The sequence below is a fragment of the Marmota monax genome, unplaced genomic scaffold (genome assembly GCF_021218885.2).
Source record: "Marmota monax isolate L192 unplaced genomic scaffold, Marmota_monax_Labrador192_F-V1.1 WCK01_AAM20220418_F8-fsc00017, whole genome shotgun sequence".
Lineage (NCBI taxonomy): Eukaryota > Metazoa > Chordata > Mammalia > Rodentia > Sciuridae > Marmota > Marmota monax.
In genome coordinates this window covers 23899085-23921473 of record NW_026695241.1, presented here as the reverse complement: position 1 = coordinate 23921473, position 22389 = coordinate 23899085, and the positions used below count along the sequence as shown (strand labels likewise).

At 44.1% G+C, this 22389-nt stretch overlaps 1 protein-coding gene across 3 annotated transcripts in view; it reads right to left on the bottom strand.

Moving 5' to 3' along the window:
• Map3k9 (mitogen-activated protein kinase kinase kinase 9) overlaps positions 1–22389 on the bottom strand; it is a 76146-nt gene that overhangs the window by 24408 nt on the left and 29349 nt on the right. For all 3 annotated transcript variants that reach the window (XM_058577737.1, XM_058577738.1, XM_046440994.2), the window contains exon 3: positions 7308–7488. In XM_058577737.1, the coding sequence (XP_058433720.1) occupies positions 7308–7488 (181 nt within the window). The remainder of the gene's footprint in view (positions 1–7307; positions 7489–22389) is intronic.

Below are 22389 nucleotides of genomic sequence, written 5' to 3'. Positions count from 1 at the left end.
CTAAGTGAGACCCTGTCTCAAAATAAGACATTAGGGGGGGGGGGCTGGGCTCAATGATATAGCACCCTTGGATTCAATCCCTAGTACCAATCAAAAAGAGAGAGAGAGAGAGAGAGAGAGAGAGAGAGAGAGAGAGAGAAGTCAGAACAAGAAACTATAAGGCTATGAATGGTCAGAAGGCTAGAGTGAAAAGTCCTTCACTCAACACCAACCTCAAATTTCTTGTAATACACATCTTTAGTGTGCATCCAGCAACAAAGACCATATTATTTAAAAAAATAATAAACCCAGTAGATATTCTGTATACACAGAATGCTATAATACTTAAGGAACATCATCTTGAATCTCTACAACAAGCCTGTGCAGTAAGTACTGTCTTTAGCGGGCAAATGAGGAGAGCGATTCCTAGACAAGTTCAGTGGCATACATGGAGGACATCACGGTGGCCCTGGGAACTCTCAATTCCCTCTCTCTAGAACACCCTTCTACCATCCTCTGCTTGGTAAGGCTAATCATCTTTCAGGATCCAACTCAAATGCCCCACCCTTCACCCATTCGTTTTAAACATCTAGTAAATGTTTTCTAGGCATAAAGCTCAATGCCAGGCACTGGGATACAAGACACAGATCTTATCAGAAAAGAGACTAGTGAGAGGGATAAAGAGGATGACAGCTAGAATACAGAGTGATGAGTCACAACAGAGATGCTGCGACCCGAAGGAGGATCACTAAAACCCGGCCAGGATGGGAACAGGAGGTGGCCCTCCAGCTAAGCCCTGCTGTTAAGGGAAGGAGCAGCAGAGCAGGGACAGGGTAAGCATGTGGAGGCGAGCAATCCAGACCACGGTTTCCCTCCTGAAGACTCCCAAGTGGTCAAGCCTGGCTCCAAAAAACAATGTGACAACCAATGTGCGAGGGCACTGGAGTTAGAGGTCTCCTTGGACTGTGCCTTTACCCGAGTAAGGCCTCCAGAGATCATCATTTTCTTTATGTATCTTGACAAGGAAATAGACAATTGCAGGTCTAGACAAGGAGGTAGATTTCAGTTGGTGGCGGATGGACACTTTGGGAAGCCTTTCCTGACGTCCCCTTATTTGGGCTTCCTTGAACTGTAGTTGTTTGTTTAAAGCCGAAGGGCTCCTAGAGGGCAGGGGTGGCAGTTTTTAATCTTTGGATTCTCAGACTAGCCTGGCTCTGTACACAGGTGCTCACAGACATGTGAATTGGTAGAAGGGCATGGGAATGAATGCCGACTGCACTGGGTGTGCTAGAGTAAGCCTTGCACACCCTCAAGAATTGCACAAGTGTACTTCCTGCCAAACCTTAAATGTGACTTAATCAGACAGTGGTCATACTCAGTAACTTCTACAGAGTGATCTTGAAGAAACTTCAGCATTGATGTCCAGCTTCCAAGGTGAGAGCCACTCCCACCTTCAGCTGCCTGCTCTTGGCACCAGTGCCCACTCCATCCTGGAGAACAAAAACTGAAGTCCCATAGAACCCCCATTGTCACAGGGCCTGACCTTGGACCCTCATGGAGGAATGCTTATCTTGCTCATTGTGCAGCAGGGAAGTCCTAACATAGAGCACTATGTTTTGGGACATAGTGCTGTCAGAACACTGGTAAACACCATTTTCTTGCTCCTTTGAAAAAGGGTTTTTCTCCTGTTGGTGCAAGGTCAGCCTACGTGGCAGTTTCAAAACTCTGGTGTCTAGACTCCCATAAGATGATATGTTGTGTATCACCTCTGGTCTGTCGTGACTGTTATACGCAAATTGGCACACACCCACTATAAAAGCTATTTTTGCTGTGCAATAAAGCTGATGCTGTTCTCTGAAACCATCTCCATTGGGGTTTCTCTGCACCCTCCAGTTCCCCAGGGCAGGCCCCTCAGCACCCAATCTTCCATCTAGTCTAAGACAACCAGTTTCCGAGCCCTAAATACCTGGAAAGACAGGGGAATGCTTCAAAGGCTCCAACTTTCCCTGTCTGTTCACAGGTATCTCTTTTGTGATAGTTTTCACACTGAGCCCTGAGTGTCCTGTGGAGATGTCTTGGGCCACCCAGAAGAGGGAGGATCCTGGGATCCTACCCTTCTCAGTTTTGACAAGGCAGCTCTGCTCTAACTGTGCTTGTCTGTTCTGCTCAAAGAGCTCTACAGCTAAGAGAAGCATGTGGACTGTTGCTTGAGTGTGAGCAACGCTAACACAGAAAGATAATACACATTTGACTCAAATGCCCATGCTACCACTTACCAGCCACATGCCCTTGAGGAAGCAAGGTCACCTCATCTGTACACCTCATCTGTCTTCCTTAAGACTGCAGTATTCACCTTACAGAGTAGTTACAAGCAATAAGTAATAGCAACAGGCACTCTCCACCCCAAAATCACCATCTATGGCTAGTAAATATGTGCGATTTCTTCTCGGAAAGGGCCTGAAATGAGGAAGAGTCTGGAACTGATAAGGTAGAGCCCCAGAGTCTGGTGAGAGCCTTGCTGAGGGACACCATGACTCAGAAAGGCAGCCTTTCTGGAGATGATGTAACCCATCAGTTTTCTTGTGCCAAGGTTCTCTTTGTTTTTACAATGAATAAATGAAGACTTGGTACTTCTTTGGCAGGAATAGAGTCCAAGAAAGAAAGTGCAGAAAGACAAGTTAGGTGGATGTGAGTACCAGGGTAGGTGGGCAGGAGAGGTCAGTGCAGTAGAGCTCAGGCTCACTCTACCTTGTTACTCTCCCAGGACTGGAAAGCAATGAAGAGGTCCTTTATAAGCTGACCCTTTGGAAAGGTCAGCTCAGATAAATCTGAGTCCCTCTCCTCAAGGTAGAGCCACCAGCCCCCTCACTGCTGAACCCAAGTCTCTGTGAATTCACTCTTGGATTAATAATTAACCACCTCCAGAAGTTCAGTAATCTCTTGGACCGTTTCAGACGGTCAGGGAAGGGGTGTTCAATTTTTCTGAAAGTGAGGAAAATGATGAGAGTGGATACAACCCTTCCCAACCAGAGGGACACCACTTCCTCTTATTAACCTGGGTTATCTCTAAGGCTACCAGCTTGGGCCGTGCTGTGAAAGTAGATCATTCGTTTCCCTTGAATGAGGAGGGCTGGGGAATTTCTTGCACGTGGTAATTGTCTGATCTCACAGTCCAGGAACCACACTGACTATCTAATAATCTTTGGCAACGATTACTGAACTAATTCATCTGAAAGCATTTCAAATCTATAATGTAACATATAATTTTTCTTCTGGTTTTTAACTCATTCAAACCAATAAATTATTAACACACATATGTATGCAATGTATACTGTTATGGTTTGGATGTGAGGTATCCCCGAAAAGCTCACGAGTCAGTGCAATAAGGTTCAAAGGAGAAATGATTGGCTTGTAAGAGTCTTAACCCATTAGTGATTTAATCCCCTGATAGGGGTTAATTGAGTGTTAACTGAAGTGGTAGGGTGTGGCTGGAGGAGGTGGGAATTGGGGCATGGCTTTGGGAATATATTTGTATCTGGCGAGTAGATTCTCTGCTTTCTGATCACCTGTGAGCTGCTTCCCTCTGCCACACCCTTCCACCATGATGTTCTGCCTCACCTCAAGTCCTGAGGACTGGAGCCTGCTCTCTATCAATTGAGACCTCTGAAACCATGAGCCTCTAAATAAACCTTTCCTCCTCTATAGTTGTTCTGGTCGGGTCTTTTAGTCGTAGCAGCAAAAAAGCTAAAATATATGTTATTATGTCTAGTGACATCATAACATTCATTTATGTGGTAATATGTCCTTGCTATATTGCATTTTAAAAGCAGCTTATAAAACAGAATGATCCCATTTTAAGGGATGGGTGGCTCAGCACACAAATAGACGTGAACAATGGGAAGTTATACTCCATGTATATATGATATGTCGAAATGCATTACTGTCATGTATAACTAAAAAGAATAAAATTTTTTTTAAAAAAATAGTGAGCATATCAAAATACCAATATAGGCTATCTCTCTAAATGGTTTTAGGGTGTTTTCTTTTCTTTTTTGTTTTTCTATATTTTCTAATTTGTTTCTGCAGGGAGCATATTTTATTATTGTAATTTTAAAATTATTATTGTAATTTTAAAACTTAAAATGATTCAGAAAATGCTTCCACTTTGTCCCGCATATGACAGGTAAGACATCCTGGGAGGATGAGGCCCTTGGCTCTAAACACTGCTTTCCCTGCACAGCACAACATACAGGAAGAGGATGCCCAAAGCACAGGAACAAGGACATATAGCTGGTGACACAGTAACACTGTATAAGTATTGCCATATGTTTGTTTGGTTTTGTGTGTGTGTGTGTGTGTGTGTGTATCAATGTGTGTGTACCAAGGATTGAACCCAGGGTACTTAACAACTAAGCCACATCTCTAGCCCTATTTTTTTTTTTTTTTTTTTGAGACAGAGTCTCACTAAGTTGCTTAGAGCCTCGTTTAGTTGCTGAGGCTGGCTTTGAACTTGCGATCCTCCTGCCTCAGTGTCCTGAGCCACTGGGATCACAGATATGGGCCATTGCACCCAGCAAGTACTGCCATATGTACATCAATGGGCGCACATTTTCCTCTGATAAAGGTGAAAATCTTTTGAAGCCACTAGATAAGTAGGCTTGAGGAGAGAGGGATTAAGGTTCATGTAATAGGTTCAATAAAATGTGTCTTAAAGGAAATCCTACAGCACCGAAGCAGAGCAAACTGGGAGGAAGAAGGGTGAATTGTTTTTCCACCACATTCACCAACCAAATTGGATCAGGTGGCTTAAGTCCTTGGGGCAATTCTAAATCAGAGACCCACTGTAGACCAAAACAAAAGAAGAGACAGTAACAAGAGATGAGAGGATGTGGAGAGACTGGAACCCTTACACACTGTCGTGGGAAGGAGAAATGGTGCTGCTGTGAGGAAAACAATTTTCTGGGCTCAAAAAAAATGTTAAACAAAAATATCCTATGACTTGGCAACTGCATTCCTCTGCACATGCCCAGGAGAACTGAATTTATGTACACAAACCTGAATATGCTCCCCAAAAAAACTCGTACACAAATGTCCACAACATATTCATAATAGCCCCAAAGTGAACACAACACAAATGTCCATCTCCTGACAAACGGGTAAGCACATGTGGCCTATTTATATGTTCATATACTATAAAAACCGTAAAAAGAATGCATTTCTGATATAAGCTATGAGATGGATGAACCTTGAAGACATTAGGCTAAATGTAAGAAGTAACTCACAAGAGCACACATATCCTATGATTCCATGAATGTGAAACAGCCAGAATAGGAAAAGCCATAGACAGAAGACAAGTTAGTGGTTGCTGAAAAGCAGGGGGAGGACAGATTGGGCAATGACTGATAATAGATATGGGGTTTCTTTTCTTGAGTGATAAAACATGTTCTGAAAATAGGCAGTGGTTGTAGTGAGTTGAACGGTACCCTAAAAAGATCTTGATGTTCTAATATCTAGATTCTTCATTGGAATTAGGACTGTCTCTAGAGGGTGTGATCCTGAGACACCGACTTTAGACCTCTCTGGCCTCCAGAACTATAAAAGAATATATTTCTGTTGCTTTAAGTCACTTGGTTTGTACTAATCTGTTTCTATAGCCCTAGGAAACTAATGACAGTGGTGATCAATACACAACTTTTTTTATATTAAAAATCAATGACGGGGCTGGGGATGTGGCTCAAGTGGTGGCGTGCTCGCCTGGCAAGCGTGCGGCCCGGGTTCGATCCTCAGCACCACATGCAGACAGGGATGTTGTGTCCGCCGAAAATTAAAAAATAGATATTAAAAAATTCTCTCTCTCTCTCTCTCTTTAAAAAAAAAAAATCAATGACGGGCTGGGGTTGTGGCTCAGTGGTAGAGCACTTGCCTAGCATGAGTTGAGGCCCTGGGTTCGATCTTCAGCACCACGTAAAAATAAATAAATAAAATAAAGATATTGTGCCCAACTACAACTAAACAATAAATATATATATATATTTTTTTTTTAAAAAATCAATGACTAGGGGCTGGGGCTGTAGCTAAGTGGCAGAACGCTTGCCTAGCATGCATGAGGCACTGGGTTCAATCCTTAGCACCACATATAAGTGAACAAATAAAATAAAGGTATTCTGTACATCTACAACTACAAATAAAATTTTTTTAAAAATCAATGACTTACATACTTTAAAGGGTGAGTTTTATTGTATTGAATAATACCTCAATAAAGCTGTCATTTTAAAGAATACGTACACATACACACACACACAGATGCTTATAACACATCAGGAAGAACTAACTTCATAGACTGACAGGTGCTGACAAACCGTAGTCCTTGCTTTTGAATACAAGGCAATACTACTATCCCCTGGCCATGAGATGTGTATGTACTCTGCAGTTGCTCCTCCTTCCTTAATCAGGGCAAGACCTTTTAGATCCATGTCCTTATGCCTCTTGGGCTGACGCTTTACTTGGGAGATAGTTGGTCATATCTAGTCTGTAACTCTGCAGTTCGTGGGGTACACTGAGGGGCCATCTTTTCCCATTTCTAGATCAATGTCCAGTAGACACAGCCTTGAGTAAAAGATTAACTGGATAACATAAAAAAAGGATCATTTTTAAGCTACCAAGAAAAAAAAAGAGACAGCACAAAGAATACTCCTTGGCTAGGGAAATTACAGAGAGGACATTGGGTTAAACCCTCCCCAAGTCCCACGGTAATGGCCACTGAAGTTGAGCAATCTAGGCTTACCCTGGGGAAGATCTCCAAGCGTGAACAGTGCCCTTACCATCCTCCAGGTCAGAGATGAGAGAACACAGTGCCCCCTGCAACCTACTGGCCTTTCCAGGAAGCAATTTCCAACATAAAGGGGCCTAGAAGGAGGTGATCTATCTATTTGTTCATTCATTTATTTGGGGGGCATTGGGGATTTAACCCAGGGGCACTTTACTGAGTCCCTAGTCCTTTATTTTTAATTTTGAGACAGGGTCTCACTAAGTTACTTAGGGTCTCACTGAGTTGCTGAAGCTGACCTTGAACTTGGTGATCCTCCTGCCTTAGCTTCCCAAGTCACTGGGATTACAGCCGTGCAGCACTGCACCCGGTATTTTTGCTAGATGGAAACATCTACCAAAACTGTCTCTGGGCACCATGGAAATTAACACAGATTGCCCTTAGGGTGTCACTCAGACCTACTTGGGATGCCTACTTGGGGTGACCTAAGATCTCCAAGTCCTGAAATGTGTGCAGCCAAAACAGTCCTGGGGAACACTACCTCTGCACCTCAGGTCCTTACCTCCACACGTCACTGCCTTTGGAAAACGTAGAGGCACGAATGACTTCAGGAGCCATCCAGGCATAAGTCCCTGCTGCACTCATCTTAGTGGTTCGGTGCCATTCCCGAGCCAGGCCAAAATCAGTGATCTTCAGAATCTTGTTGCTCAGGTCTCCATTCTCCACCTTCTGCAGAATCAGTACTAGACAAGGAAAGGAAGACAGAAGAAACCAGAGTCTACATTAATCACAGGGAAACCACTAAACACAAAGCCCTCCTGCCGTCCTCTTGGCCTCTTCTGTAGGTTCTTCATGGTGCTACCAGAGCCTGATGGCAGGAGCCACCATCTCTTAAACACCTACACTGCATTCACCTTTGAGCCCCCTGTTTTATTGGTACAAACATAAATGCAGTAGAGGATTAGAGGTGATGTCCCACAACTACCTTAAAAGGTAGCTTCTTCAGGTTGAGCATCCCTAATCCAAGTATGATTTAGGAGTGTTCAACCAGTGAAATCTGAACAAATATTCCCAAACCTGAGAAAAATCCCAAATCTGAAACACTTCTGGACCCAAGTACTTTTTTAAAATAATTTTTTAATAACGTTATTTTTATGTGGTGCTGAGGATCAAACCCATAAGCCACAAATGTGCTAGACGAGCACTCTACCATTGAGCCAGAACCCCAACCCCTAAGTACCTTTAATACTCAACCAGTGTTGCCATCTTCATTTCACAGATGAGGAAACTGTGCTATAGCATTATTAAACAAATCACCAAGGTCACCCAATTAATAATCCAGGACTGAGTCCCAGGCAGCCAGACTCCAGAGACTGCTCTCTTCACCTATAGCCTGATCCCATCTTGTGAAGGAAGAGCTATGAATCACAGGTGACCCTCCAAGGAGTAGCTACTTGTTTGCCAGGGTACCCCTAGGTTATAACCACTCACAGGTCACAGGGGTTGGAGGCACATATTGGATTTTCAAGGTTTCAGACAGTATCTGGACAGCATCCGTGATCACATTACTTTACTCTTAAGAAAGCACATCTATTAGGCTCTGGAGATTTTGGCATAATCCAGTAACTTCCCCCAAACACCAATAGAGAATGAGTGATGAGTTGGCAAGGTTACAGGCACAAACAAGTTCACACCCCGGATGCTTTTGTGACCGTACCCCAGGAAGGAGGAACCAGTGCACCAAAGCAGTTATACTCTGGTTCCTAACAGGTGCCAAACTCGAACACGGAAGCTCCATCTTGGTTCCCCTAGGGCAGCAGCTGAGGCAGCCTCCCCCTCCTGTTGCTAATCCCAGTGATAAATGTGCCCTTGTGGGAGCCAATCTTGCTAAAAAGACCCAAAACACTACTTGACTAGAGTACTGTAAGGTAAACCAAGGAATTCTGCTGACTGGGCAGCCAGCAAGCCAGCTCTTTGGCCATGTGGAAGCCAAGCCTCCATCCTCACAAGTGGTAAAGTTCCAAAGGCTCCATGCAAGCACTGCTGCTCATGGGTCAGACACTAGGGCACCTGGAATTCAGGGCTCAACAGGCTGCTGTTTAGAGAAAAGAGGAAGGCTCCCCCCTCGTCCATGCCACACAAGCCCAAATGGCAAGGGTGGCAAAGGAACCTGATGCAGACAGAATAGCAATAAGAAGTGCTGACTTAGCTCCATCCAGCCAGATCTATCTAAAGGAACAGCAAAGAGAGTACAAAATAGTTCTCAGCCCTATGTGTGCCAGGGTACTCCAAAGGGCTTCCCACTAGCTCTAACTCCCTCGGCTGGTTCTCCAGTTATCCCACAGAGCCTTCAGAAGGCTGAACCTTTACCTCCTAAGAGGTATTTGCATTAGCAGACTCTGTGAGAGTTCAAACCCTTCCATATCTATATGGAAGGAATCCATGTGGATTCCTTTGGGTAGATAGTTCAGGGCATGGATTTGAGGCAGGGGCCTCAAGTCACAGCCTGTCCCCCAGATCAAGGTCCATTTAATTGTTATATATTGAAAGAATGTGGGTCAAAGATCTGTGTCCTACGTGCTTCTCAGAAAAGCAGCAGCTCAGAGGGATTACCAGCAGCTATAGAGCTGGAGGCACAAAAGAAAACAGCCACTCCCCAGACCTAATGGACAAAGGCTCTTTCCTCCACACCCTCCCCCTCCTCCCTGGATGCACCCCTCCCCACCCCAGGCTTCCAGCATCTTGAGTGAGTACAGGCCTCCAAATGCTTGGGCAGGTTTTCAAAAAGAAAAGGAAAGGAAAAAAAAAAAATCTTTCTCCATCTCATCTATTAACAAAAGATCTTTCCAGACTCTTCTGTGGCAGAGATAATGGTCAAGTAGACATTCAAACTGCAGGCAAGTGACACTAAAGAAACCCTGCATTCCCTCTCCAGAGGCAGCCACCAGCTGCTGACTGTCTCTGAGCCACCCATAAACAGAAGATTCAGAGGGAATCCTTCCCTTCCCCTTTCATACTCAGTGGGGTTGGTGGCTGGCACCCCCCACCCCACCCCCCAACGTGACTGGGACAGGGCACAGCGGGAGGAGGATGAAGTTTCATATTAGTCTAAGAGTTGGCTTAATAAGTGTGGCAGAATGATGGGCCAAGAACAAGCCAGGGACAGTCTGTCTGAATGAGAATGCCTTTATACAGGATGGCTACGCTAGGTTCCACTAATTGCCACTGTCCCCTGCTGCCTGACACCCAGCTGACCTTAAACACTTGCTCAACTGCTCAGGGCCCCTAAAGGTATCTGCTTTAGGAATGCATGGTTTAGGAGTCCTAACCTTATCAAAAGAGAGAGGGTGTAATCAAAAACCACCCAGAAATCTTGGCAGAGGGTCATAGACAATACTGTCCTGAAATACGGTAACTACAAAGCATCAGTTATTAATAATTAAAGCCCATAAATTTGTGAAAGCATTCCTCTTTTTGTTTTTGTTGACTTTTTTATTGAGATGAAATTTGAACGATATAAAATTGCCATTTTAAAGTGGATAACTCAGTGGCATTTAGTATTTTTACAATGTTGTAGATCCATCACTTCTTATCTGCCTTCAAAAAACATCTTTATGCAGCTGAGGCTATGGCTCACGGGTAGAGTACTCACCTAGCACGTTTGAGGCGCTGGGTTCAATCCTCAGCACCATATAAAAATAAATAAAATAAGGGTATATTAAAAAAAAAAAAGTTATCACCCCGAAAAGGAAGTCTTACACCCATTCCCTGTTCTTCCCTCCCCTCAGTCCCAGCTACCACCAATGTGCTGTCTCTTCAATTTACCTTTCTGAATATTTCATGTAAGTGAGACACAATACGCTACATCTGGCTTACTTCACTTAATGTTTTCAAGATCTATCCGTATTACAGCTTATATCAGTACAGCTCTCATCTGGTTTTCAGTCCTGGAGACTGAACAAAAGGGTACTCTACATACCCAGTCCTCTATTTTATTTTGAGACAGAGTCTTTCTAGGTGGCACTAAACTTACAATCCTCCTGCCTTAGCTTCCTGAGTAGCTGGGATCACAGCTGTGCCCCACTGTATCTCGCATTTGACACTCCTTTTTATGGTTGAATAATGTTCCATTTTGTGTGTGTATGTGACAATTTGTTCATCCATTCATCTGTTGACATTTGAGTCATCTCAGCTTTCTGGCTACTGAGAACAGTGTTGAATACGTATAGATATGTTTATGCGACAATTTCAATTTTCATACCTAGAAATAGAATTGCTGTGTCACATGGCAATTCTATATCTGACTTCTTGAGGGACTACCAAACTGTTTTCCATAGCAGCTGAACCATTTTTACATTTTCACCAGCAGAATATGAGGGTTCCGATTTCTCCACACCCTCACCATGCTCAGAACACATATTTCTGTCATCATCATCATCACCATCCTTGTGCATATGAAGTAGAGTCTCTTTGTGATCTGGATTTGCATTTTCCTAATGGACTAACGATGCTGAACCTTTTTTCATGTGCTTGTTGGGCATTTGCATATCTTCTCTGGAGAAATGTCTATTCGATCCTTTAGCCAATTTTTTAAGCAGGTGATTTTTTTTTGTAAGAATTCTCTATATATTGTAAACTGCTATCTGATAAATTATTTGTGAGTATTTTCCCCATTCTGTAAGTTGTCTTCACTTACTTTAGTTTTCTTTGATGTACAAAAGTTTTTAATTTAGATGAAGTCCACTTTATCTATATTTTCCTTTGTTGCTCATGCTTTTCGGTGTAATATCTAAGAATCCAATGCCAAACCCAAGGTCATTAAGATTTACCTCTATGTTTTCTTCTAAGACTTTTAGCTTTTACACTGACCCATTATTTGTTAACTTCTATGTAGCATATGAGATAAGGGTCCAACTTCATGTGGCTATCCAGCTGTCCTAGCACTATTTGAAGAGGAAAGCTTTAAAACATAAAGAGTACAGTTTTCTTCCAACATGCTATCCTGGGCAGGTGGGAAAGGTTATAGTCACAATAGTTTATACATCAGTAACACTGTAGTGAGCCCATTATGAGTTTCTACCACTGATGAGCAGCTGTGACAATAACAAATAATTGTGCTTTCATGTCTTAGAAACCATATCCAGGAGAGTATATTGTGCAGCCCTCACCTCTCATGTGCAGGGAAGTAGAGAAAATACTGAGAACAATGAATGATCCCAGGCCTAAGTCAATAGGAGCCTGGCCAGGGTCAGGCGAACTAAAAAAAGAAAAAAGAAAAAGATGCACTTGAACTAAAGACCTGGTGATTAACCAGATACAGGAGCTTGATGGAGAAGAGAAGAGTCTCTAGCCTTTTATGGTGGCAAGAAGAATGGTAGTAGTCCAACTGGGAAGTTGAGGGGAAAAAGCCCATTTGAGGAAGCCAAGTTCAATTTTGGACTATAGGTCTAGGCTGATAGTAGCCAGAGTCATAGGAAACAGGCAAAGAGAGTAGATAACTGAAGTCCCAGGCTTGACACTCTGTCTATGTGATTCTGGACAAATCCATAAACTCTACTTCTAGAAAATGGGAATAAAAATTAAATGCATTACAGTAACACCGAAGCTAGCAGAGTGCCTGCCACATAAACAGGTACCTAGAACATGCTAGCTAGTATTATTACGAAGAAATATACTATACATGGGACTCTGCGATCAAGTATTTGATGGGGAAAGCCTGGCAGTCCCTGACACATAATAACCATACAATCAATTTTGCTGTATAAATAAATGGAATGTTTTATTAATGCTAGCTTGTTACTTACTCTATAGCTGCATAATGCTGTTTACTTACAAAGTCCTTGTTCATCCTTAAGTCAACCTGTGAAACAGGTGTAATTACCTTCCCCACCTGACCCATGCCAAAAGACACAGAAAGGTCAATCCAGTTGTCTCCAGTCAGTGAGGGATGAGGATGGGAACTGGATTCAGATCCCTCTGGTCTCAGAGCCACATTCTTCACCTCTATGCTGTGCAATCCAGGGGCCAGAAACATTCTGTGTCCTTTAACACATTCCTCGGTTTCTGTCCAACATTAACGCGGTCCTGATAAGTCTTCTCTGCTCTCCCTTTTCCTCGATTCTTCCTTCAGCAGAAACCAACACCACACAGCTGAACACCATACACACTCCTCTAACCATTCCCAACCGCTGCACCTGAGTGTGTCTCATTCTCGGCTCTAGAATATGACGGGATCTGACTTGGAGGTAGTAAGCAGCTCATTCCCTCTCATCTGGAACCCAAGCCACAGCCCCACCCAGAACCATGCACAGGACCCAGGTTTCTGGAAGACGGCTCCCCTTACTGGCCACTGACTGGACTGAAGGAATACCTGCACATCTTCTGAGACTATGGACTTCCTCATCCTTTTGCTGCCAGGCATTAGGGGGAGCCATGGGTCTCGGGGATGAGAGAATGAGTAGTACCCCCAGCTGGGGTTCACCAGTGACTAACACATCCCACTGGCGCAAGGTGGGGTGGGGTGGGGGGGTTCCACAAAGAAGGATGAGCTGGAGATTCTGCCCTCAAGGGCCTTCCACCTTCTCTGAGGAAAGTCGTGTGACAAAACTGAATATCATGTCAAGACAAGAGCGCGCCAGTAAGAACCAATACTCAACTACTAGTACGATAGATCATCATGGTTTTTCCAAAGTTCAATAATCCAAGAACATTGTTCTTGTTTTCAGATCAGAACACTCCTTAGTGCCTTTTACTTAAATTTTTTCGTTAGAAACTGACTTTTTAAAAAATTACTTAGAAAAGAAATTTTAGGTTACTATTGATAATGGGAAAGCCAAGTATTCTTCTAACATGATGTAAATAAATAAATGTTGAGTTTCTGTAGACCTTACTACTTACTGGTCCAAGTTCGGAGTCTGCTTTCTCTGTTAGAAAGGGAAGACTCGAAGAGTCAAACCAGCACCAAAACAACACCCATCCTCCACAGACACAGGCAGCGGAGTGACTTTCTATGGGAGCAACATAATTTAATGCAGACCGCCTAAATGGACTCAAGGCCATCCCCTGAGGAAGAAATGCAGGGTGGAGGGTTAAAGTGTCCACAAGGGCTTTGTGAGCTTGATCTAATACCACTGGGCTAAAGGCCTGGCTCTCAAAACTTGACATAGCTGAGGACGTGGTCCTATTAGGTCTTAATGGTAAACTTAGCTTTGGAAGATGATTTATCAATTTGAGATTTCTTATTTATTATTCATCTCCATTAGCACAGGGGGCCCTGATTTGCTAAATGCTCATCCTGGCACCAAGGCCCCCGTCCCCAGGCTTTCATTAGGTTGACATGATTTGTTTGGCCCCCTCTCTCCTAGACTAAGCAACTAATCTGTTTTGACAATTGTATTGTTTGGGTCTTTTCTTTTTTAATCTGTTAAATGTACTAAAATATTGCACATAGAGAAGAGTGCGTAAAATGTGTATATGGTTTTTAAAAATAAGATTAAAAGCCCATGTAATGCCATCCAGCAGCCCCACGATGTTAATTTTTTTTTCTTTCTTCATTCATTCTTTTTTTTGTATGTGCTGGGGATGGAACACAGGCCCTTGGTCATGCTAAGCACATGCTCTACCACAGAGCTACACCCTGGCTCCACGATGCCAACCTCTGGGATTCATCCCTTTGTTTCTCTTTATGATTTTACCACCTAAGTATACATCCTTAAGTAAGATAAGGTTTACTGTTGACAAAAAGAGTGGCAAGCAAAAATGGAACTGCGTGCACTTGTTTCCTAGAGCCACCATAACAAATTAACACCAACTGGGTGGCTTACAAAAAAAGAAATTCATTCACTCACAGTTCTGGAGGCCGGAAGTCAGCAGGACCATGCGCCCTCCAAAGGCTGTGGGGGAGAATTCCACCATCTGTCCTTAGTGCTCCTTGGTTCAGGGCAGCATAACTCATCTCTGCCCCCAGACTCATAATGTGCTCTTCCCTCTGTGTCTGTCTGTGTGTCCTCATAGCATGCTCTGTTTGTCTGCGTCTTCTCATAAGGATACAGTCACTGGATTAGGGCCCACCCTGGCCCAAAATGACTTCATCTTCACTACATCCACGATGACTATTTCCAAACTTCACTGGTTAGGACCTCAGCATACTTTCTGCAAGGTGGCAGGGAGATACAATTCCATCCACAGTTCAACGTATGAGTGAAAATACTGCCTTGGCTAGACGTGTTATGCCAGATTCGTGGGACCCCAATAGACCTCCAGGAGCCAAATCCGATGCAATCACACAAGTCTTTATTGCAAGCTGGAGCCTGGACTCACAACCATTCCCGATGCAGCGGTCCCAGGGAGTGAGTCCCAGTCCTTTGTTCAGTGAGATTTTATAGGTTTTTGGGGGATACTTTATGTGCCACAACATCACACAGCAAATCATTCCATACCGCGGGAAAATCAAACAACAACTCTTAACATTGATTAGCACATTCACTGGTGGGAACAGGTTGGGTAAGGGTAATTGGTTAATATAAGAGGAGGATTCATTTGAACTGATTGGTTTAGGCCATGAGGGGTGTACGTGCTAAACTACATGGTTTCCCAACATGTTATCAACCACCATAAACTACTTGGGGGTCATCTGGCATCCCAGGTATTTTCCCTGTCTCATGCTGATTGGAGGTTGCTAGGGGGGTTGCCATGGGTCCTCACCTAGCCTAACTGAGTCAGGGACACCTGGCACTGCAGACCTCTCCTGTTATTTACAAACAACTCAGCAGGGTGGGTATGTGCTTAGGAGTGCTCTGGGGGTTTTTCCAAGGACAAGGGTCACGCCCCCTTCCTTAGGACAGGCCTTGAGGTAGAAGCTGCTGTTATTTATTTATTTTTAAAAATGGAGTCACATTAGTTTCTCAGACGGAGCCTCACGGAAGGCAATAAGCAGGCTAACCAGGTGTCCAGTTATGGTTCCAGAGAATTTATAAGAGCCCTGGGAAAGTCCCTAGGCAAGATCATGAATGAGTTCTGGGAAACAAGGTAGCCACAGTGTGGGTGCCTGGCCATAGGAAGAGATGCTGGACCTCCATCAGGAATATGGCTGGGGCAGTGGCTCCTCGAGTATTTTGTTTCTAAATTCACTCTGGTCTACCTCTAGTTCTCAGGGTTGGGCAAAGAAAACACTCTGTAAAGGTAAAATGAGTGTCCATCTAGTGAGTGCGGCAAGGAAGGCCTGTCCTCAGCCCAGGGGCCAGACAGCCAAGGGCAGACAGCAACCTGACCGGGAAGTCAGTCCTCAGTAAGTCGATGGCACACCCACAGGGGGTGAGGTGGTGAGGACAGCCTGAGTCATGCTGTTGGGGTCTGAACTGCTCATCCTCCTGCCTGGGGCACAGCCATTCCCCAGCACCTCCCCTCAAGGTCCTCGGTTTCTTCTCTCAGAGTACATTCTCCATGTGTAGAAGTTGAACGTGTGTGTGTGTGTGTGTGTGTGTGTGTATTTTTGTATGTTTGTGTGTGAGAAAGTGTCTATCTTCCATGTTTGGAATAAAGATGACTGGAGATTTTCATTTATAACTGCATTATTTTCTTGCTTCCAACACTGCTAAGATGCCCTGAGCCATTTTCCCTTCTGATCCTCTGTGACATGTCTTTTTCTCTGTGGAATTTTTCAGTTTCTTCTCTTGGTCCCCAGTGTTTTAAAATGTCAAAGGGATGTGCCTTGCTTTCTAGACTAGTTCTTCAATTACCTTTTTATTTTTATTTTTGGACACTGGGAATTGAACCCAGAGGTGCTTTAACACTGAGCTACACTCCCCACACCTTTCGGGGTGTTTTTTGCTTATTTGTTTGTTGAGACAGGGTCTGGCTAAGTTGCAGAGGCCGGCCTTGAACTCTCGATCCTCTTAACTGCTGGGATTACAGAGGAGCGTCTCCACATGGACAAATTATCTTTTCTCCTCTCTCTCTCTTTTTTTCCTTTTGCTCTTTATTCTGAGAAATACCACTCTGTGTTAGTCGGCTTTTCATTGCTGTGACCAAAATACCCAGCAAGAACCAGGTACAGGAGGAAAAGTTTATTTTGGGCTCATGGTTTCAGAGGTTTAGTCCATAATCAGCCAACTCCTTTATTCTGGGCATAAGGTGAGGCTGAAGGATGTGGCAGAGGCAAGCTGCTCAGCTCCTGGCAGTTGGGAAGCAGAGAGAAAGAATGGGAGAGAGAGAATGCCTTGGCCCAAAATACAACTGCCAAGGGCATGCCCCCAGTGACCTACTTCCTCCAGCCTCACCCAGCCTGCCTTGCAGTTATCACCTAGTAGCCCATTCAAATTATCAACCCATCAAATGGATTAATCCAGAGATGAGGTCACAACCCTCATCATGTCATCATTTCACTTCTAAACATTCCTGCATTGCCTAATACATCAGGGGACATGAAAGATCCAAACTCTTGGGGTCCCCTAACTCTTCTACTGCATTTTTTAATTTCCCTATCATGGTTTCATCATTTCCAAGAGAGCTCCTTTTTAATTCTCTACTTTTTTTTAAAGTGGGAAGTACCAATGTAGCTAAGTTACATCTGTTTTTGCAATACCGGAATAATGTCTTTTCCTTTGCCTACGTGTATTACTAATAGCTCTTTTTTATTTCTTTGTTCATTTTCTCCCAGTATAGTTTGTTTCAGCTGTTTTTTTTTTTTTTTTCAATTTGTGTTTTGGTCTCTAATATACTTTTGCTTAGAGGTATGGTCATCCTTGGTAGTCTGTTCATGATGGAGTATCATAACTGTTATTCTGTTTAAAAAAGAATCCTTAACATTTTAAAGGCATGGATTGAAATATTTACAAATATTGTAAATATGAGTAGAAATCAGGCCATGAGGGGGGTGGGGTAGTCCCCAGCACAAAGGCTTCAGTGTATGAACAGTTATTTCTTCTCTCTATTTTTTAAATATAGTTGCCTTATTGTCTACTGAGCTTGGTGTCTGCAGTGTAGAAATCTGGTTTTACCTCTTCCAGAAGGAACTGGCAGTCAGGCAATCGCATGGAGCAGAGGAGGAAGAGATCTGTGGGACCCAACTATACTGCATATGATCTCTACCCAGTCTTTTTGATTTTAGCGCCCTCTTTCCCCCAATTCCAGCTGGTGCCTAGACTTCTTAGGTTTCTGTGGTATAAATTGATTGGTTTTTTGTTTCCCGGCCATCAGCTTAAAAGTCCCTTTCTTGAAGGCCCTACATCTGTTAGCACCTTCCATCTGTTTTCCAGCTTCTAAACCTCAGTTGCTGTTGCCTCGTCTCAGGTGCCTCATCTGAGAGTCTGCTGTCATTTCAGGAGACGGCAAAGGCAGATGCACCATCTGTGCATGTTCGATTTGCCACCCTGATGTGGAACCTGCCTCAGTTTTTCGAGCTTTCTTGGAGGAGAAAGAAAGAAACTGGAACCATCTGCATCCAAAGAATCTGCAAAGGCTTCCACCTTCTCGAGCGTGGTTCTTCCATCTTTCCTGAGAGACAGAATTTGTCCTGGGAGAGTGTAACAGAGGAAGGTACAGCTTCTTCTCCTCTGAGTTGTAACAAGGCAGCAAGAGAACACCAACAGTTGTGGGCCGGGATGCCTGGGGTCCACTTCCCCATCTACGTGGTCTCCCTACTGAGGGGCTCACAGTTTGTAATTCCCTGAAATCACTGCCAGTCTTTCCCTGGGGCCAGCTCAGCTCCACCTCTCTTCTGAGCTGAGGAATAACTAAACCCAAAGGCAAAGAAGAGTTAGGCAAGGTGACTCTACCCCAGAAAAAAGCCCCATTCCCCAGTCACGGAAGCCTGCAGGCGCCTGAGTCAGCACTTGAGAGGTTTGCTTCCGGCGGCAGCAGCAGGCTGTCTCCAGTGAAGGAAGGAAGATGATCTCCAACCCCATTCCCAGCCGCAGCCCCAGTGCCAACAGGGCAACTGCTGCACAGAGCAGGCCCCTGGGAGCTGACTCAGCAAGAGCCACGTGAGACAGCCTGACTCATGGGCCACTACCAGGCACGAGAGCATGGCAGGCATCCCCCAGCCTCTCCTGGCCCTGGCCCTCTGCCCACACCATCCCTCCGGGCAAGGCCAAGAGAGGCCAGACTTGCTTACTAAGGCAAATGATTCACCACCTAGACTCCCAGACTCCGGGCCTCAGCAGAGGTGTGGTGTCGCCTGGAGACTGGGAGATGCCAACAGCAGCTGAGGCCCCAGCTGGGTTCCGTGGTGTCAGCAGAGCTGCACCGTGTTTCACTGGCACAACCAGCAAAGCTGTGCTTCCCCACAAGCTTTCAGGCAAAGGCAGGCAAAAGTCCCTCAGAAGAATTCTGGAAAGGTGAAGAAAACTGGGTCCTTGGGGGCAGATTTAGGACCCATCTGCTCTTAGTATAGATGACGAACCAAAGCAAATGGATGTGTGCAAAGCTAGCGCTCCTGGCAAAGGCAGAAAGCATTCAATTCGGTGACCTTTTCCTGTGCCCGAGCCAGAATAAAGTTAAACTGTCACGGACTATCTACATCTGTAACCTGAGGAGGCAATAATAGATGCTCAATAAACATTTGTCTTGAATGTATGAATGCAAGCCATCACAAAGCATGTCTGATTAGATCAGTTCAGGCACAGGTCCCCAAACACCTGTTCAAGGGCTTTATATCAAAAGAGCTCTCTATAAGAAGCTGGATGAATGATTTTGAACCTTTTAAAATATATCCTTTCAGCTAAAAAACAACAACAAAAAAGTAACTATGACCCTAGTTGTTCTTTTACATTATATATTGGCTGAGAAAAGGAAAAAAAAATACCCACAACCATTGTTTATGGAGGCTTGAGTGTCAGGTCCTGGGCTAAGTGATTTACATCCATGATCTTATTCAAAGCTCTCAACAACTCTGGAAGGTAGGTACTATTACTGTACCCAGTTTCAAATGTGGAGACTGAAATTCAGACTGGTTGATCCACAGGTTTAACAGGCAGAGGCCAGATAGAATCTAGGTCTGAATGAACTCACAGTTGGGCAAAGATCAACATGCCATATCACACAGCCTCAAGAGAAGACTTGCAACTGAATTTGAGTTTTATCAACACAGTAACACCCGTGCACATTTGAAAAACGAAAGTACTACACACTCGCATAGTAGTCCCTCCAGGGGGACCTCTGATCTCAATGTTGCAACCAGAAGCACATTAGGCAGAAGGCAGCAGATTTTTACTCCTGGGGAAGGGCTCTACTTGTCTGCTGTCTTCTCACATCCAAGAAGGTATCCCAAGGCCTCCAATTCCAGAGGAGTGAACAGGGAAGAAATCTCCAAGTAAGGGTTAAAGTAGAAGGTCCAAGTCATCAGTGTTTGTGAGAAAGAACAAATTGAAAACACAGCAGAATGGCCTGCAGCCCCAGCGGCACATCGAGGAAGGACTGACAAGGGATTATCCACAGGAAAAGAGCCTGAAATCTGTGACCCAGACTGCTAGTCACAATGGTCTTTCTCCCCTCCTCTCACAGTAACAGCATCCACGACTTCAAGACGGTCATTCGGGGGCTGGTGTGGTAGCTCAGTGGTAGAGCGCTTGCCTAACATGCATGAGGCACTGGGTTCCATCCTCAGCACCACATAAAAATAAATAAATAAAATAAAGGTATTGTGTCTATCTACAATTAAAAGTGTTTAAAAAAAAAAAAAAAAAAAAAAGATGGGCATTAGGCCAAACAGTAATGACTCTTCCCAGTCTCCTTATTCCAAGATGTAGCCAGGCAACTAAGGAGTGACATGTGGCTGCTCTCTGCAACCCATCTTAAAAGATACCACTCAGGCCCTTTGGCTCTTGGTCTTCTTCCTCCCTTTGTACACTGTGCTGCCTGAAATACTAAGGTGATGGCCTGAGGTTTAGCTACCACCTTGGACCGTGGGATAGGACCAAGCCCAAGAGTTGGCATAGTTGTGCACAGGGGGGAGTATGTCATGGAACGGACACGTCGTGTCAACTACAGGTGACCTCCCACCAGATTTTTACATACAAGAGAAACAGACTTCTTTCTTATTTCAGTCATTATTACTTTAGGTGTCTGTTTCTCCTAGCAAACCTCATCTAATTAATACAAGGTTCAATTCTAACACTACGAAACCTCTTTAAGGCAAAAGAGAAATAGATGTACTAAAATTGCAAATCTAAACCAGGCAATAAGATCTCAGTACAATACAGCCAGGCAATAAGATCTCAGTCAATATAGCCAAAGGTTTGGACAGCCTCCCTGAGCTGCTATAAAATGAACCAAATTGAAACATGTTTCAGCAGCATATTTTTAAAGTATTAAATCACATTCTATAATAAGTAAGTATTGACTTAAACTGTTCAAAAAAAGAGCCCACGTGTACAAGAAGCCCATATGTACCAGGCGCTGCGTGAAACACTGGCTGTTCAAAGAGAAATTAAACCAGTACCTCCCCTCAGGAAGATGCCTAACCAGCAGGAGGAAGTCGGAGAGTAAGAAGGGACAGAGCAGGGGCCCGTCTTCATTTATTATAAACCTTGTAATATATTTGGCTTTTAAAACTATATTATGTGTAGCTTACTTCAAAGAAAATTATATCAAAAATATATAATAGCCAGTTTTAACAATGTATGTGACAAAACTATAAGAAAACAGTAGTATTCAAAAATACATAGTTTAATCTCATGTCTTTGTTGTTTGTTTTTAGGATATTCTATCGGATGAAAAAAATCACCTGAAAGCTATATACCAACATGCTAACAGGTGGTGATCTCTGGATAATGAGATTATAAGTAACAAGTTTTTTTCTGTTTTTATTCATCTGTACTGTTGAAATCATCTACATTTGAAACATGCATGTTTGTGAAGATCGAGAATTCACTCCTTTAGTAATAATGGCAGCGGCTACTATTTCTCACGTCCCTTCTACATGCCAGGCACCACATTAGGAACTTTGCACACATGTGCTGCCTCACTCACTCCCCCTGGCAATCCTACAAGCCAGGCAGTATCCCCATTTCACGGGTGAGAAAGCTGGGGCTTGAAGGTTCAGTAACTCCTCCACATCCAGGAAGAGGAAAAGCCCGGACTGGACACCCTGGACCCCTCCTCTGGCTCCTAAGCCCACTCTCCTTCCCTTAGTCCACGCTGCCCTTCCACGAGTAGTTACATCTCCACAATCCCCTCTGCTTCTCTACAAAACTGGTCTCTTCCCCACCACAGTGTAGGAAATACATCTTCTTTTTGTTTGTCTTGGGCAAGTCTCAGATTGTAAATTAGCTGGGCAGGAACCTCCCCTCATCCTATGTCCTGAATAGACCAGTGCCCACACCACGGCAGGACACAGAGGCAGCACTAAGAGTGGTTTTCTTCCTTTCTTTTTATCCAGAGTGGTTTTCTTTTCTTTTTGGTATCAGCGATTGAACCCAGGGGACACAGAACCACTGAGCCACGTCCCTGGCTCTTTATATATTTTATCTAGAGAGAGGATCTCCCTAAGTTGCTTAGGGCCTCGGTAAGTTGCTTAGCCTGGCTTTGAACTCACAATCCTCCTGTCTCGGCTCCCTGATCCGCTGGGATTACAGGCGTGCCTCACTGCACCCAGCCCAAAGTGGTTTTCTATAGAGCACAGACTAGTCGATAGATTCTTCTCACTG